The 14,872-nt window shown below is 36.5% G+C and overlaps 4 protein-coding genes and 1 long non-coding RNA gene across 9 annotated transcripts; 3 read left to right on the top strand and 2 right to left on the bottom strand.

Moving 5' to 3' along the window:
- Nucleotides 1-1,885: 1,885 nt before the first annotated feature.
- On the top strand, nucleotides 1,886-4,013 carry LOC105451390 (neuferricin). The gene is made up of 4 exons (XM_011691798.1): nucleotides 1,886-2,265; nucleotides 2,355-2,495; nucleotides 2,752-2,938; nucleotides 3,048-4,013. The coding sequence occupies exons 1-4, from the start codon at nucleotides 1,929-1,931 to the stop codon at nucleotides 3,235-3,237; spliced, it is 855 nt and encodes a 284-aa protein (XP_011690100.1). The 5' UTR covers nucleotides 1,886-1,928; the 3' UTR covers nucleotides 3,238-4,013.
- LOC105451391 lies at nucleotides 3,250-5,689 on the bottom strand. Of its 2 annotated transcripts, XM_011691800.1 has the most exons (4): nucleotides 5,201-5,689; nucleotides 4,819-4,974; nucleotides 4,483-4,746; nucleotides 3,250-3,929 (listed from the first exon to the last, which is right to left on the bottom strand). In XM_011691800.1, the coding sequence occupies exons 1-4, from the start codon at nucleotides 5,224-5,226 to the stop codon at nucleotides 3,899-3,901; spliced, it is 477 nt and encodes a 158-aa protein (XP_011690102.1). In that variant the 5' UTR covers nucleotides 5,227-5,689; the 3' UTR covers nucleotides 3,250-3,898. The 2 variants fall into 2 exon arrangements, with proteins under 2 accessions (XP_011690102.1, XP_011690101.1); XM_011691799.1 differs by having other exon boundaries at nucleotides 3,250-4,746.
- A 158-nt stretch (nucleotides 5,690-5,847) lies between these two features.
- On the top strand, nucleotides 5,848-11,551 carry LOC105451389 (zinc finger protein 148). 4 transcript variants are annotated; one of them, XM_011691795.1, is made up of 7 exons: nucleotides 5,848-6,168; nucleotides 7,188-7,417; nucleotides 7,848-7,854; nucleotides 7,983-8,048; nucleotides 8,200-8,331; nucleotides 8,524-8,707; nucleotides 8,788-11,551. In XM_011691795.1, the coding sequence occupies exons 1-7, from the start codon at nucleotides 5,933-5,935 to the stop codon at nucleotides 10,360-10,362; spliced, it is 2,430 nt and encodes an 809-aa protein (XP_011690097.1). In that variant the 5' UTR covers nucleotides 5,848-5,932; the 3' UTR covers nucleotides 10,363-11,551. The 4 variants fall into 4 exon arrangements, with proteins under 4 accessions (XP_011690097.1, XP_011690096.1, XP_011690099.1 ...); XM_011691794.1 differs by lacking the exons at nucleotides 7,848-7,854; nucleotides 7,983-8,048 and having other exon boundaries at nucleotides 8,049-8,331; XM_011691796.1 differs by lacking the exon at nucleotides 5,848-6,168 and having other exon boundaries at nucleotides 7,332-7,417; nucleotides 7,983-8,331.
- An 88-nt stretch (nucleotides 11,552-11,639) lies between these two features.
- LOC105451388 (ATP synthase subunit delta, mitochondrial) lies at nucleotides 11,640-12,820 on the bottom strand. The gene is made up of 4 exons (XM_011691793.1): nucleotides 12,695-12,820; nucleotides 12,345-12,473; nucleotides 12,063-12,260; nucleotides 11,640-11,967 (listed from the first exon to the last, which is right to left on the bottom strand). The coding sequence occupies exons 2-4, from the start codon at nucleotides 12,462-12,464 to the stop codon at nucleotides 11,800-11,802; spliced, it is 486 nt and encodes a 161-aa protein (XP_011690095.1). The 5' UTR covers nucleotides 12,465-12,473; nucleotides 12,695-12,820; the 3' UTR covers nucleotides 11,640-11,799.
- A 93-nt stretch (nucleotides 12,821-12,913) lies between these two features.
- On the top strand, nucleotides 12,914-13,811 carry LOC105451383. Its single transcript, XR_974578.1, has 2 exons — nucleotides 12,914-13,026; nucleotides 13,781-13,811. It is a non-coding gene; the product is annotated as an uncharacterized LOC105451383 (long non-coding RNA).
- Nucleotides 13,812-14,872: the final 1,061 nt, after the last annotated feature.

Here is a 14,872-nt window from a genome sequence, read left to right as displayed (position 1 = left end):
AAAAGAGGTTTAATTATTGCGGCGTGGCAAACGTCTGGTATGAAAGTTAAATGTGGTTAAAAATGTAGGTTGAAAATAATAGTCATATATATGACTATTATTTTTTTATTAAATTTTTAGTCTTAATCTTAAGACTAAAAAAAAATCTTAAAATCTTAAGACTAAAAAAAAGTCTTAATTTCTAAACAACATCACTTAATAAAAAACTCTGACATGAGAGTTTTTTCCAAAGCGCGGCGCAAATGTCTGGCAACTCGATTTCATAAACGCCTCGAGGCAATTCACAATTTTAATTGTGATTTCGTCTCGCGGTGTTAACTCCTGTAGTTTTTTCTGTACTATTTTCAAATATTGTCCATTTCTTACCGGTCCCAATCTATAACGAGGAACAAGTTTGAATATTTTTTTCTGTCATACCACAGGTCCCGGGTTCGATTCCCGGTGGAACCAACAAATTTTCGTAACTTAAGGCTAGACCATGAATTTTTTAATATAATTTTAATTTTAAGAATATAAGGTAACGTCTTCGCAAATATAATATAATTAACGGAAATAAAATTGTAAAAAATAAATAAAGAACAGTCCACTGCAACAGATACAGCTTTGCATGCGAAAGTGCTTCAAATAATGCAGCGAAAAAGTTGGTATCGCAAGAAAATTACAAAAAGCGAAAAAAAGCAAAAGAAAATTCTGAAGCATCATCGAGTAAATATACGAATAACGTGGAAGTATTTCGTACTTTTACTCGATGATGCTTCAGAATTTTCTTGAATATTGCAATATTTATGAACGTAAATATTGTTTTCGTTTACGTTCGTGGCAGGACGCTAAACGGATTGCTCAGTTTCGAGACGTTGCCAGTGGATATTTCGGCACGATTTACGTGTCGGGGATCGAGGCGTGAAATTAAAATTTGTTGGTTTCACCGGGAATCGAATCCGGGACCTGTGGTCTGACAGACCAGTGCGCTGTGTGTCACGCCACACTCGCGCTTGATTATGTTATTACTCATTTATTTTAAACAGTGATATATTTCATTATTTGATTGACTCTTTTTATAATTATCATCCATTGGCGCTACAAGCTCATATCGAGCCAGGACCTACCACTCTCTTCATATGTCTGTATATATAGGAGACGCGAGCATATACATATGTTATCACTCATTTATTTTAAACAGTGACATATATAGTTCTTGAGCATAGCTCTTGAGCATATATAGATGGCATAGATAGACAGAGAAGAGCATATATAGACATAGCATAGATAGACAGAGACGAATGAATTGTAAATACAACTAATTCACTCTTCTCTGTCTATCTATGCTATGTATGTCTATACATATAGACGTTATAATAACCGCGGCGTGATGGCGTATAATTTATCCTAAAAGTTAGACACTTAATTAACTAGAAATAATTGTAATAAGAAAGTAAAATTGAATTGAGATAAAATACGCAAACGAATAATGCAAGAAATTATAATTAATTGATTCGATTAATAAACATCTTCATCTGTAAGATAGAGTAAAATATAATTATTTTACATATTTTACTTGTAAAATAATATTTACAACTAATAATATTTAGAACTAATTGACTCTTCTCTACGTCTATATATCTATGCTATGTCTATATAATATCTCTCTCTTACACGCGTCGGCCAGGGGGATCACGATTATTGTGTATCTTGAAACAAGGTAAAGAAATTACAAAAGTGAGCATATTCACTAGAATATTTTATTAACCCATATAGTGAATTTACTCGCTTTTGTAATTTTCATCAATTTCTGAGAATCGACTACGATTCCTATTGCAGCATCAGATCCCGCGCGCAACTTCATTACGATCTGTGAACGGTAATATAGAGTTCTGTAATCTAACACGGTAGATTATCGGTGATCGGAAAATCGGAGTAGCGGCCCATCCATGCAATGTCAGAGTCCGCGAGCGTTTATAAACAAACAACGTATAATTATGCTCTCCAAATTTTGGATATCGCTGCTATTGGTGACCGTGTGTTATTTATTTTCGCGCGACGACATCAAGTCTCACTTGACGGAAAGAATATTAAATATAACAGACACGCTATATTTAGGATTAAACACTGACAATTCTGGCGGACCAAAGATGTTCACTACGAGTGAACTGAAACAATATACAAATCTAGAGAATGGTTTATATCTCTCGATCTTAGGCCAAGTTTTCGATGTAACAAAAGGGAAAAAGCATTACGGGCCTGGAGAAAGTTACCATGCTTTCACTGGTAATTAGATTCCTTATGCCAAAGCACATTTAGATGTAAACACATCTATTATACATGAGTATGTAATTTGCTTATTTATTTATTTGTAGGTCGTGATGCTTCCTTGGCATTTATTACTGGAGAATTTAATGACGAAGGTTTAACGGACGACATATCTAGTTTATCGGTGCAACAAGTCAAGGCACTGCACGATTGGTTACAATTTTATAACGAAAACTACATTTACAAAGGTACAATTACTTAAACTGCCGTGAGACGCAGGAGCAGTTGATCCACCTCAGAATAACATTGTCTTAAAAGCGAAAATAATTTCGTGACAATTTTGTCATATTGTATCAGCTCAGCCAAGGATAATGAAAGGTTTTATCATAATCCCTTTCTACTGCAAAGAAAAACATTTTACGCTATGCGACCTATATAGAGCATTGCATGAGTGTGAATCAACTCGCGTGTGGCAATTTTTTAAATATTTTGTATTTTCTTCAGGAAAATTGTATGGTAGATACTATAATCAAGATGGTAGCTCGACTGCAGAGTTTGATAAGGTACAAGAAAAACTGTCAATTGCTAAAAAGGAGAAAGCATTGCAGGAGAAACAGGAAAGAATGTTCCCACCTTGTAACGTAGAATGGGTTCTGGATACTGGTACTGTTTTCTGGTGTACTGAAAGAAGGTAGGAATTTATTTAACAGTTATATTAACTGCTTTAGCATTTTTTACAAATTAGAGAAACGTGATAAATCTTTTAGTATTTAGTTACATGAGTCATTTTTGTTTAACAGCGGTGGAATTGATAGAGATTGGGTGGGAGTACCAAGAATGTTGTTCGAGACTGCAGGTGCAAAAGGTACATCTAGATGCACGTGTGTTCGACTTGACAGTAAGGAATACAAGGACAATAAGGCTAGATTTAAAGAGTACGATGGCTGTGATAAATACGCGACGAAGTGCATTTTGAGGAATAAGACATGACGTGAGAAAGTATTGTGGTGTTTTTATCTGCAGAATTCCAGATTATATATTCCAGATACATTTTATATTTATATAATAATATCACAATGCGAAAATATATAGATTTAAGATGTAAGCTTTATGCAATTTTTCATATCTTTTGTAATTCCATATTCATTACAATTAGCGCCTTTTATGAAAGTACAAATAAATACAAGATTTTGTATGAAACTCACTGATACTAGCACTAATCTTAAAATAGATTTATTTATAAGTTTAATATATAATAACATATGTGATATGAATAATGGAATTATGATAATAAAAAAAAACAATTACATTTTATCTTAAAAGAATGAAGCCTTGCACTTAAATCTTCAAATGATCAGTCTTTTTGCTTCCATTCTTATTATTGAGAAAACAATAATGAAAAAATGATTTTAAAAAATTATTTTGTATTACACATAAGAATTCAATATATTTATGAAAAATGCATGTTTCCATTGTTACTTAATAATGTATGTATGAATTTCAAATTGAATCTAAACTACAAATGCAACGTGTGGTACGAACAATGTCGAAGGCTCCTGTTTCTTCATTGCCGGTCTGAATTACGCCAGAAGTTATATTAATTTTTTTTTGGGTGTGTCCAAATAAATAATTATTTGTTCGATGTCACAATTCAATGCAGATGCAATGAGGAAGTAGAAGCTCTGAAGGAATAAAAGATACATTATTACTCCTTATAATATGACATGTATATTGCGAATAATATAAGCGAGACTAAATCTCAAACATACGAATAGATACAATTTATCACACATTATTTATGGTCCTTATACCCTCGTAATTCAGAACATATAAAAATCTACGATGCAATAATCTCAATTTAAATGCCTGGACAGAAAATTTCATACAGCTTAACATTCTCACTAGATGCAAATGCAAATTTCTATTTAAATATATTAGCTCCATCTTAAAAATATAATTACAAAATAATTCTAATACTTCTTGATATTTTTTTAACGCAATCTTTTTTATGTTCTCACATGAATATAAAAGATGCAAGTATAAGAAGTACAGTTCGTGGAATCCTGAAGTACAATAGCGTGTTATCCTTCAGAAATGTTTTTAATTAAGCGTTGGCATCTAAACGTCATAGAATCTGATATCATTTGAGTTCACTATCGATTTTCATTGGTTGAACTCTCTCGGATACTATTTAACTTATCTACAAGAGCCTGCATTGAACCATTTGTCTTGTACCTAATCTTAGATCCGAAGACCTTCTTTATCTTCGCGCGTCTCTTTTTTAGCTTCGAAGCGGTAATCGAGAACATCAACGTTCTCTTGAACCTCTTCGTACTCATGTGATATTCAGTATCGTCGCCCGCAGTATCGTTCTCCTCGTATATCGTCTCAAGATTATTCGGCTTCTTAATTATATTCTTGTCTAGATAATATTCCTTGACGGTCTCTTCCTGCTCCTCCACCTCAGAGATCCTCCTCTTTTTCGGTCTGAGGCTACACCTTATTGACACACGAGGTGTTATTAGATATATGTGAAAGTGTATCGCAGTCTAATATAAAGTTATCTGTTACCTTCGATTAAGAATCTCTGTAGAAACAGGCTTGGGTATTCTTTTTCTAAGAACCCTCTTGGTTTCTGTGGATGAAGAGCTAGTGTCTATGGTAAGCATCTCTAAATCAGCTGTTATCACAGGTACATTGGTATTGTCTAAACGATCTACAGAGATCCTGAAAAAAAAAATGAAACGGCTCTTAACTTTTCTTAAAAATATAATTTTTGTTCTTTCCAAAGGATGAAAAGATCTCTCAATGTATCTCAATGTTTGCATGTAAATTGGAATCGACGACAATTTTTATAATTGTCAAGTAAAAAACTTACAAACCGGAAGAGAAAAAACAGAAACGTAAAAATGTTTTGCGAAATTCTCGAGTGGAATCTTTCTCCGAAACTTACGGCTTTTCCGTTTGATTCTCGTCCATTTGGAGCGCTGTAAGGACCTGATCAAATACGCTTATCAAGGAGTGTCAGATTTTTCGAGCTCCACGGTGAACCCTTCTTCATCGGAGACACACTGCGTCTTTCATTTTCGAGCGAGGTATACAGAAGATAGCAAAAAAAAACGAGATCAAACAAGAATGACGCCCGGAAAATTCGTGGAAAATGCGTGTACGTGGAGAAGGTACTCCTTCACGCGGAACGCATAGGACGCTTAAACTTGCATCACTTGCAATATCAAAAAAGAAAACATTCTCCTGGGGCGATTCAATGGCACTGTTTCCTCTTTCTTCGTGTGTAACGTATGCTCCCTTTGTCGAAAGGAGGGTCAAAGAGGGCTCGTTCTTTGCAAGCTGAAAGCTGAAACTTGTGATCTCTCTCGTGTGACTTTTACAATTTTTCTCTGCTCTCTCTCTCACGTCTGCGGGTGTAATTCTGTCATTTCCGAGTGTCGAAAGTGCAAGTAGGGCATGGGAATGACGCGAGCGCCACGGCCGCTCTCGGAACTCCCTCTCCGGGCCGCGTCTTCACACCGCGTCGATAACGGGCTCTCGAGCGGCGACCTGCCTTGCCGATCGCATGTCGCAGCTGCGGAGTGCGGCAGTAGGTTGTAGGTTATGTCAGAGCGCGGACGGGGAGAGCTCGTCGCGCGATTTGTTTTGTCGCGCAGCAGAGAGCCCCGAGGGAAGTATGGCGATGTGGGAGAGCGACAAGTTCCAGGAGGACGACAATGCGGACGGTATCGGGGGCAATTTCGACAATATCCTCGTGACGCACGATCTGCAGGACTGCCTGGACGACACCCTCGACCTGTCCAGCTTCGAGAGGGTCTACGAGCAGAGCGCGGTGTTCGATTACGAGAGGTACTCCGACGACGATGCTGCCGCTATCAACGAGGGGCTACCTGTCGATGACAACACGGTCGAGTGAGTCCCTCCCCGATTGATGTTGATGAGAAAGTTTTTTCGGGCGAGATCTCGGATCTTTTCGCGCTCCCTCTCGTCCCTTACGCGCCCGCTGGGTCGCCTCCCGCGGTCGGACCTACGCGGAGTTTATCCCGCACCGTCGATATTTCCTTCGCACCCTCGTCGGTATTCCTTGTCACCTCCTTATAAGGCTATACGAGCTTCGAAACGACAGCTTTAATTCATAAATCGCTGGATCGAGGGGAATCCGGGAGTTGGAGCACTTCGACGGCTGTATCGCCCGTGTATTTCGCCGTCCGTGTTCCCGGAGACTTTTAAATTTTGGCTGCTGCTGCATAACAACTTCAAAATAAGCCATATGTCACATATATATTGTTACGCGTTTTGATAACAGGAATGCATTGTTTTTTTTTTCCTATTTGTTTATAACATATATTTTCTTATTTGTTTGTATCCGGACAATGAACTACAATTTTGCATAATTGTATAATTATGTATAATTTTTTAATCATTTTATGATTATTTATTACTATTGTTTTATTATAGGAATATTATTTGTAGATAAGTCATAATACTTATCTATTGGCAATCTGACAATTAATTGCATTCTCTTCTCTTGTTGTTACTACAATTGAAAACAGATGTTATATTTGTTATAAATTTAGTTTTGATATCTATGTATATGCAAATTATTACTCATACTATTCTACTATATACTTAATCTGTTAGGAAAATCTAATAGTAAAATTGGCACATTGGTGAAGTCTGTCGAAAAGTCTTGTAAAATATGTTTATATTTATATTATTTCATAAAAATTATTTTATAAATATGTTTATAATATAATTTATTGTTAATTATATCTTTATATACGGCAAGAAATATTATTTAATTTAATTGTAAAATATTTGGAAAAGAATATAATTTAGAGAATATGTAAAAGGAATGTGTGTATATATATATATATATATATACATATGCGTACATATATCGCAAGTATGTATTTATTGTGTATTTATAGGCATATCCATCACAGCATCAATCCAAATGAAATTTATATGCGAATACATCAAGAACAGGAAGATGCATTACTCGACGATCATGCAACCTCTCACGAAACTGTCACGTTTGAAAATATGGATCCGGACGTTAATCAGAAACATATCAATCGTTATAATTGTCAATACGAAGGCTGTACCAGAACGTATAGTACCATTGGAAATTTGCGTACACATATGAAAACACACAAAGGTAAATTTTTAAGAATAACTTTTTGTTAGGAATATATATATTTCATAGAATTTTTGATAATAGATGTGTTATATAAAATTAGAATTTTTTTTTAGAGAATTTTTTCATGATAAAATGTTTCTAACATATATTTAAAAAAATGTAACTTGATAGTACAAATGATTATCTTAATATATAATTACTTTTGGCATATTTTCTAATTTATATTTAATATTTTTTAAGATCTTTTATCTTATTTAGAATATTCATCTCGGCAATGAATTTTCATTCTACCATTGTGTATGTTGCCTCATCTATGATTGTCTGACCTGTTATCATTACAAAAATCATCATGCTTTGCATGTTGTGCTTGTCCAATGTGCAGTTCGTTCTATCTGTTATACTAACAAATTACATGTGCTCTTGTTTTTGCATATTCCATGGATGAAAGAATCCAGGTAAGCCATACTGCCACGTGTGCGATGATTCTAGCAATAAAATAAAATATATATTTATACATTTTTGTTTTGCGCAATTGATATTAATGCTGGTATAAAGGGAACGCTTTGACCTGCATGGCTTTCAGATATACTGCAAGAGATAGCGTAGACCTGCAATCTTTTTATGCGGAGGGAATTCTCAAAACTTTCAGGCGAGTATCGATTTAAATGCGCAGAGCCGAGTTGCGGCAAGGCCTTTCTCACGTCCTACAGTCTAAAGATCCACATTAGGGTACACACAAAAGTAAAACCGTTCGAATGCAATCACAAAGGCTGCGAGAAAGCGTTCAATACCCTTTACAGACTGAGAGCTCACCAAAGACTTCATAGTGGCAACACATTCAACTGCGAAGAGACTGGATGCGTTAAATTCTTCACTACTTTAAGCGATCTCAAGAAACATATACGTACTCATACTCAAGAAAGACCGTACAAGTACGTGTTTCGGTACTTCTTATAATATTAAAGAACAAAAAAAAATAGGAGAGGACATTACAAATCATTATTTCTACACATTAAATAAATAAAAAACAAATCATAAAACTTGGCTAGATTCTGTCTAAAAGCTATTATACATATTAGATATTTCACAAATATTTAGTATTATCATTTCTCGTTTATTTCAAGATGCAGAGAGAAGGGTTGCGGAAAGGCTTTTACGGCTTCACACCATTTAAAAACGCACAAAAGAACACATACCGGCGAACGGCCGTACGTCTGTAACTTTGAAAATTGCAAACGACGCTTTACTACTCCTCATAGTTTAAAAAGCCACATAAAAACACATAATAAAACTGTGAATAACGATACGGTAAGTATCGTAATAATAGAAATATTAACAATAAAGTAATAATTTAATCATATTAAATCCTTAATTTTTTTTCATGGCAGAAGCATAAAGATACTAACAGAGGAGACACGGCCGAGAGGCAGAAAATGTTAACTCAATTAGAATTGAAACTTGTAAAAGTCAGCGCGAGCAACACCACTATACCGTCGTATGCCGTTATACCGATATCTACAGATCTCATGCCAAACGATGGAAACATGCCATATGCATCCGCGAAAGATGCAGCGGGACAAATAACTCCCACTAATGTAATGGATATTATGACTCATCGCAAGTTGGATGCAAAGCTCGGTTATAATTCTACCAAAGACAAGGATTCGAGCGGGACTGCCGGAGTCGCGCTTCTCGCGACGGACATCGTTTTAGATAATTTTAACGAACACGCAGTTTTCAACAACAGCGAGGACTATCAGAAATTTAAAGTATTTAACCAAATGACTGAATCAAATGCGCAACATGATAATTTAATGGACGCCGTAGCTGCTGGGCATCAGAATCATCCGCACAAGTCAGCTTCGCTGTCGGAAGCGCACGGCGACAGTGTAGCCGGGCAGGACCGATCTATCCCGATGAATTTAGGGCAGAAGATTATGCAGGATGGTTTGCAAAATGCAATTGCACACATTTCCGAGGGAACGAGTTTCACGGGTAATTTGAAACAGTATAAGAACGAGTCCATCACTGCTCCCGACGATGTGTTTGCAAATCGATCAAACGCGGAGAATATATCTGATAGCGGCAGCGCGTTATATAGTGCCAATTGCATTACTAGTCATATTACCGATATTATAAGTTCCTCGAACGAAGCCCACCTTTTCGAGAGTGGAATGGACACTCTCTCGTCGTTCATCAATGACGCGAATTTGCAAAACGAGTCCCTCATCGCGGTGTCGAATCACGACTTGCACGCGAACGCTGCTGTGAACGCCCAGTCCGAGGCCGTTGAGCTCGCGATAGCGACCGAGGAGGAGTTACCTTCCTCGTGGATAGACGTGATGGCACTGGCAACCGCGCCTGCGTTGAGGGCGCAATCTTGGTCGGAACTGAACGCCTTTCCCACGGTTCATTCTTTAGTGGATCTAGTGGGCCCGGAGCCTTATCCACTGGAGATGGAGACTCAATTGCAAACGTCCGCGGAAAGTTTGAAAAATGTCGACGCGATGAATACGCAGCACCCTACGGCGAGCATCGATATTATGGAATGCCAAAGGATCGCGGAACACGAGCACAAGGCAGGTAACATAAAGAGCAAGGACAGAAATATTCTGCAGGAGATCACGGCAGAGGCTGATATATGTAAATGTGTCGATTGTAAATGCAACAACTTGCAAAATTGTCAGAACTGCACGAGCACCCCGGTCGGAGAGGTAACGAAAAAAGACACGGTACAAATCGTAAATGACATTATGTCTTCTTTGCAAAATAAATGTTCCTGCAACGCCGAGCCCGGTGGTTGTGACTCTTGCTGTGTTGTAATCTGTCTAAAGACGCTGCAGCAGCTACAGAAAATATTTAGCAACTGTTGTAGTAAGAGTACTAGCAATGCCGCGAACGCATGCTGTAGGGAAAAGTTGTTACCGTCTTCGATGAAATGCCAACTAGCCAGAAATCAGTGATCCGCATACGTTCTTTATTAATTTTTAACTAGTCACGCAAAAAAAAAAAATTAATGCTGTATTTCTATGCTAATCCCCCAAAAAGATTTGTGATTTTACACCTGATAGCTTTAAATTGGGCAACTTTTGCCTTTCGAATATTTTATCTAGGACGAATTGAGAATATGCGACTGTGTACATACATGTGTTATATCTGAGTTTGTTAAGGGATTCTACATATATTCTATGTAACGTATTCTTATACGTTATTTTGTGCCAAATATTTGTAAACTTTTTACAAAAGAGTATTTATACATACAAAATTACTGTTGCATAATTCATAATAATACACAAGATATTCGCACAGTTTCAAGATAATTGTTTGCCTAAACCTAACTTAAAGAAAAATAATTAACTGATAACACACAAGGATACAACGAAAAAAAAAAATTCCCAGTGTGCAATAGTTTTTATACAAGTTTTGACATGATCAAATGTTTTGTAAATAGATTCAGATTTCATAATTTTCTGTGTGCAATGTAAAAATGGATAGATGGCATCTTTTGATATCTGAATCACAAATATGCTGTTTCCTGTACAATTGATCTATAATATTTGCTGAAGAACTTGTCACAAATTTAAGAGCATTGAAAATATGTACAGCATATTAATGATATCTTCTTTTTCTAATTTTTATTTATAATATATAAATACAAAAAATGATAGTAATAATAGTTGTATGTTTAAGAATTTTATTTATTTAACTCTTGAATGTGTATGTTCCCGAACTATAGCGTTAACCCTAGGAATATTATTCTACCTTATTGTTGTTTATATGTAAACGCCGATGAGAAAAAGCTTTCTGCTAGTGCACGTTTACTAAAAAAAAAAAAATAAGAAAAAAAACTTGATATTTTCTCGGTTAATCAGAAAATGCCAAATAAACATCCAAAGTGTTTGTAACGTTATTGCTGTAACGTTAATAAGATACCAAGTTTTTAGGTTTTAACTAGAGTCTAGCGTTTTAAGTTTTGCATTATTGTATAACGAAATAGATCGGAGAAATGTTAATTTTTAACAATTTTAGCGTGAAAATTTGTATGGCTGTTACAAGTACTTGCAATAAAAAATCAATGTACCTAAATAGCTTGTAAATAGCAGCATATTTATTATGTTGTTAATGAACAAATATAAAAACTAACTCAATAAAGAGTCTGTAACAACTGCCCCTCTACACATCTCTCCTTCGTGCATCTACAATTAATTTGAGTATAAAATAAAATTTGCCACAACTGACGTTTTTTTTAATAAATATACATGATTTAACACATTTTTATTGTTGCTACACTGTCATACAACAATATTACGATTAGAATGTGTTGTACACATGCCTCTCTTTCTAACAGCGTGTCGAAGTAAATATGTATATATATGTAATTCCATATTACTTGATAACATTCATTGTGTAGCTTGCACAAGTGCTTCCGCAACTTCAACCGCAATAGCTGCTTCAGCCTTGTCTACGTCCGACGTTGCCGAGGATAGCTGTTGTTGAGCTTTGTTAAGAATGTCTCTCGCTGCCGAACCGTCGAGGCTTTCCACCGGATGGGCTTCCTCCGCGAGAATCTACGGAGGCGTGGCAAGCTGCTTTAGAATCCGACGGAGAAGCTTCTTATACCGAGTTCATTTAGAGGACCCCGTACACATTGCTCGATTCGTACCTGTACACTGTTGTCTTCGTTAATGGTAATCGTGCCAGAAGAGACAAAGATTTTCTTGGTCGAGCCGTCCTCCTCGAAAACTGTAACCACACCGGGCTTCAAGACCGCTAGTGTGGGCACGTGCTTCGGTAGAATGCCAAAGGCACCCGAGAAGGAGGGTACGTCGACTTGCCGAACTGATTCCTGATCGTAGAACACCTGTGGTGCCCGAGAAGGAGCGTATTAAAAACGTTTCGCAGTTATGACTGTATATACTTTGTCACCCTGTCGCAATTTCCATACCTGATTAGCGCCAGCGAACGTAAACTTCATTTGATTGCCGGGCGCAGCGTCTGCATAGGTTCTCCTCTGGCTGCGGACGCACCTCAGGAGGGGACGCAAAGTGCGTGCGAGGTTGGACATTTCGGCACACTGAAAACGATTGATATCCTTTTCACAGAGAGAAACAACGTCTCCTTCACACTATCAGAGAGGCTGTTACATCACAAGGACGGGATACCCATCGTCGTACCCACATAACCTCGTTTTTCTAGCTTTCACCCGCTCGGACGACAGTCCACCGAGCGCGAACGAGCTCGAATTACTGCGGTTTCACATTTTCTCGTTCACGAGAATAAGATCATTGTGCTCACCTGTATACTCGTGTTTTAAGATCCTGTGAATATCATAAATATATGGGCCTGTACGGGGAGCGCAGGTGATTCTCACAACTCTGATCGACCGCGCGAGATGAAGCGGTCGGTAACGAGGTTCCGAGTTTGTATCATAGATGCCGCTGGTATCGTTTGGGGAGTTGGTAAGTTATTCGGTGTACTTTCTCCACTTTAGAGTGGAGCAGCGGACTGGAATGGACGCGAGTCGCTAAGTAAGCGTGTGTGTGTATGTGTAGGAGATGTTGGCGGTGTTTTGGGGATGTTGCAGCGGTATTTGATGCGGGCGAAGAAGGGTTCCTGATATACGAATGGTACGAAATAAAGGGCCTTTTTTGAGATTTCTACGTTCTTCAGATTTAAGACGCGATGGGGAAGCAACGCTGTTTGGAAGGACGCTTGGACGCTGTTATCCGCGTCTTTCCAGATAGCACAGAGAATTCAAAAAGACTTCGCATATTCATTGTCAGTCTTATATCATCAATGCTGAGTTAATTTTCAGACGCAAAAGTAAGTCTTTTTCTACAAGTTCTGAAAAAGAATTCTGTTTTCACCTGAAAATTAACTCGAGATAGCGTATGCGATTTATTGTTTACTCCGATCCGACTCCGAGTCGATGGTCTGTTTTGTTTTATCTGCGAAAGAAGAGCTACTGTGCAAAAAATGCAGCTAAAAAGACTATTGACTCAAAATCGGGTCGTGTCAACAAATCGATCGAATACGCTATCAGCAGTAGTATTCTGTATATACATGCTACCGATATGATTGTCGGTGTCGTTGCGCAGCTTTTTTTATTGTAAGAAAAGCTGCGCGACGTTATCGACAATCATCAATAGCGTGTACAGAATACTGCACCAGAATTGATGACTATATACTATTACGATTGATTTTTTTTTAATTTTCTGTTTGGGTTTCTATATTTATCATTTCTATATTTCTCATTGGACGTAAAAACAAAGGTAGAATGGTGCAACAGCGCGCTTCCCGAATATGCCTTTTTTTAGTATTTTCATAAAGATTTCTGTAATTTATAATACTTATCGTTTCTCTTTGTTTCTCTTTTTCTAGCACTCGTCGAAGCAAGTGACGGTACCAGCGGTGAGTGAATTTATTTACGATTATTATACGACTAATTATGGTCACGAAAGCTAATTGTGTATATTGGTGATGGATTTGTTATTTCGAAGTCTCTGACAAAATCTGATGGAGAATTCATTAGATGTATTATTATATTGCAATAATACGATACTTACAATAGTTCCATCAAGTAAACTTCATGCAATCATAGTATTAATTGGATAGAGATTTCACAAAGCGTTTACGTATACAAATTAATCGAAATATGCGATAGTAATTAGCAATATTCGCGATTATTTTCTATTACACAGTTACGGTTTATTCTGCCGATTGTGTAATTATAATGTACAATATAATAACTTATACGTTATAAAAATCACTTAATTGTCTCGTATTTGAATCACGATTTTAGGTTACTTGTAAAAAGCGTGTATAAGGAGTGTCAAAAAAAATGTCGGATTATTGCGCCCGAAGATTCTCGTGCAATTGTTTACTCGCGAGAAAAAACTCGGTTTTCCCTTACTTTAATAAACGTAAAACGAGAAACATTTAAAAACTTATGCTGTATATAAGTTTTTTATTTTCAACAATAACAATTTTACAATAAAATACATTGACTTTTTTTTTACTAAAATCTATCTAGAGAAATCTGGAGGATTTTTAACATGCGGTTAAAGCTATATAAATAAGTGATTTGTTTGATTCGAGTTATAAAAATACATTTACAATTATTAATTCATATTATTAATAATCGGGGAAATTTTCAATGATAATAGTTGCTATGAAATTGTTAAGAAATAGCGAGGAACGATATTATTTCTTACGATTAGTTTCAAAATAACATATCCTTCTGTTTAACATCTTAATGTTTAAAATTGACTTAGAAAAAAATGACATTGTGTTTACGATTATCATGTTCACTCTAAATAATCTATTTATCACAGACAATGACATTTTTTTCATCGTAAGATAAATCTAAATCGCGAGATTATTAGATTATTAAATAGTTAGAGCCGTCTATGGCAGTTACTGCCAAGCAAAAGGTTCGGGCTCTATTACCGAACTTGCCATCTCACATTATGG

This window comes from Wasmannia auropunctata, unplaced genomic scaffold, assembly GCF_000956235.1.
Source record: "Wasmannia auropunctata unplaced genomic scaffold, wasmannia.A_1.0 LD336052.1, whole genome shotgun sequence".
NCBI lineage: Eukaryota > Metazoa > Arthropoda > Insecta > Hymenoptera > Formicidae > Wasmannia > Wasmannia auropunctata.
The sequence above is the reverse complement of the archived record's forward strand: the minus strand, read 5'-3'. Positions and strand labels throughout refer to the sequence as shown.

What these genes read in the sequence shown, in the direction of transcription:
- LOC105451391 (XM_011691799.1), bottom strand. Translation starts at nt 5,226, where the DNA reads ATGGACGAGAATCAAACGGAAAAGCC. An exon ending in GAGAATCAAACGGAAAAGCC is followed by an intron (nt 4,975 to 5,200) that starts GTAAGTTTCGGA and finishes TTTTTTTTTCAG; the next exon opens with GATCTCTGTAGATCGTTTAG. An exon ending in ACAGAGATTCTTAATCGAAG is followed by an intron (nt 4,747 to 4,818) that starts GTAACAGATAAC and finishes TGTGTCAATAAG; the next exon opens with GTGTAGCCTCAGACCGAAAA.
- LOC105451390 (XM_011691798.1), top strand. Translation starts at nt 1,929, where the DNA reads ATGCAATGTCAGAGTCCGCGAGCGTTTATAAACAAACAACGTATAATT. An exon ending in AAGTTACCATGCTTTCACTG is followed by an intron (nt 2,266 to 2,354) that starts GTAATTAGATTC and finishes ATTTATTTGTAG; the next exon opens with GTCGTGATGCTTCCTTGGCA. An exon ending in CGAAAACTACATTTACAAAG is followed by an intron (nt 2,496 to 2,751) that starts GTACAATTACTT and finishes TATTTTCTTCAG; the next exon opens with GAAAATTGTATGGTAGATAC.
- LOC105451389 (XM_011691794.1), top strand. Translation starts at nt 5,933, where the DNA reads ATGGCGATGTGGGAGAGCGACAAGTTCCAGGAGGACGACAATGCGGAC. An exon ending in GTCGATGACAACACGGTCGA is followed by an intron (nt 6,169 to 7,187) that starts GTGAGTCCCTCC and finishes GTGTATTTATAG; the next exon opens with GCATATCCATCACAGCATCA. An exon ending in ACATATGAAAACACACAAAG is followed by an intron (nt 7,418 to 8,048) that starts GTAAATTTTTAA and finishes CAAAACTTTCAG; the next exon opens with GCGAGTATCGATTTAAATGC.
- LOC105451388 (XM_011691793.1), bottom strand. Translation starts at nt 12,464, where the DNA reads ATGTCCAACCTCGCACGCACTTTGCGTCCCCTCCTGAGGTGCGTCCGC. An exon ending in CGTTCGCTGGCGCTAATCAG is followed by an intron (nt 12,261 to 12,344) that starts GTATGGAAATTG and finishes CGGGCACCACAG; the next exon opens with GTGTTCTACGATCAGGAATC. An exon ending in ACGAAGACAACAGTGTACAG is followed by an intron (nt 11,968 to 12,062) that starts GTACGAATCGAG and finishes ACGCCTCCGTAG; the next exon opens with ATTCTCGCGGAGGAAGCCCA.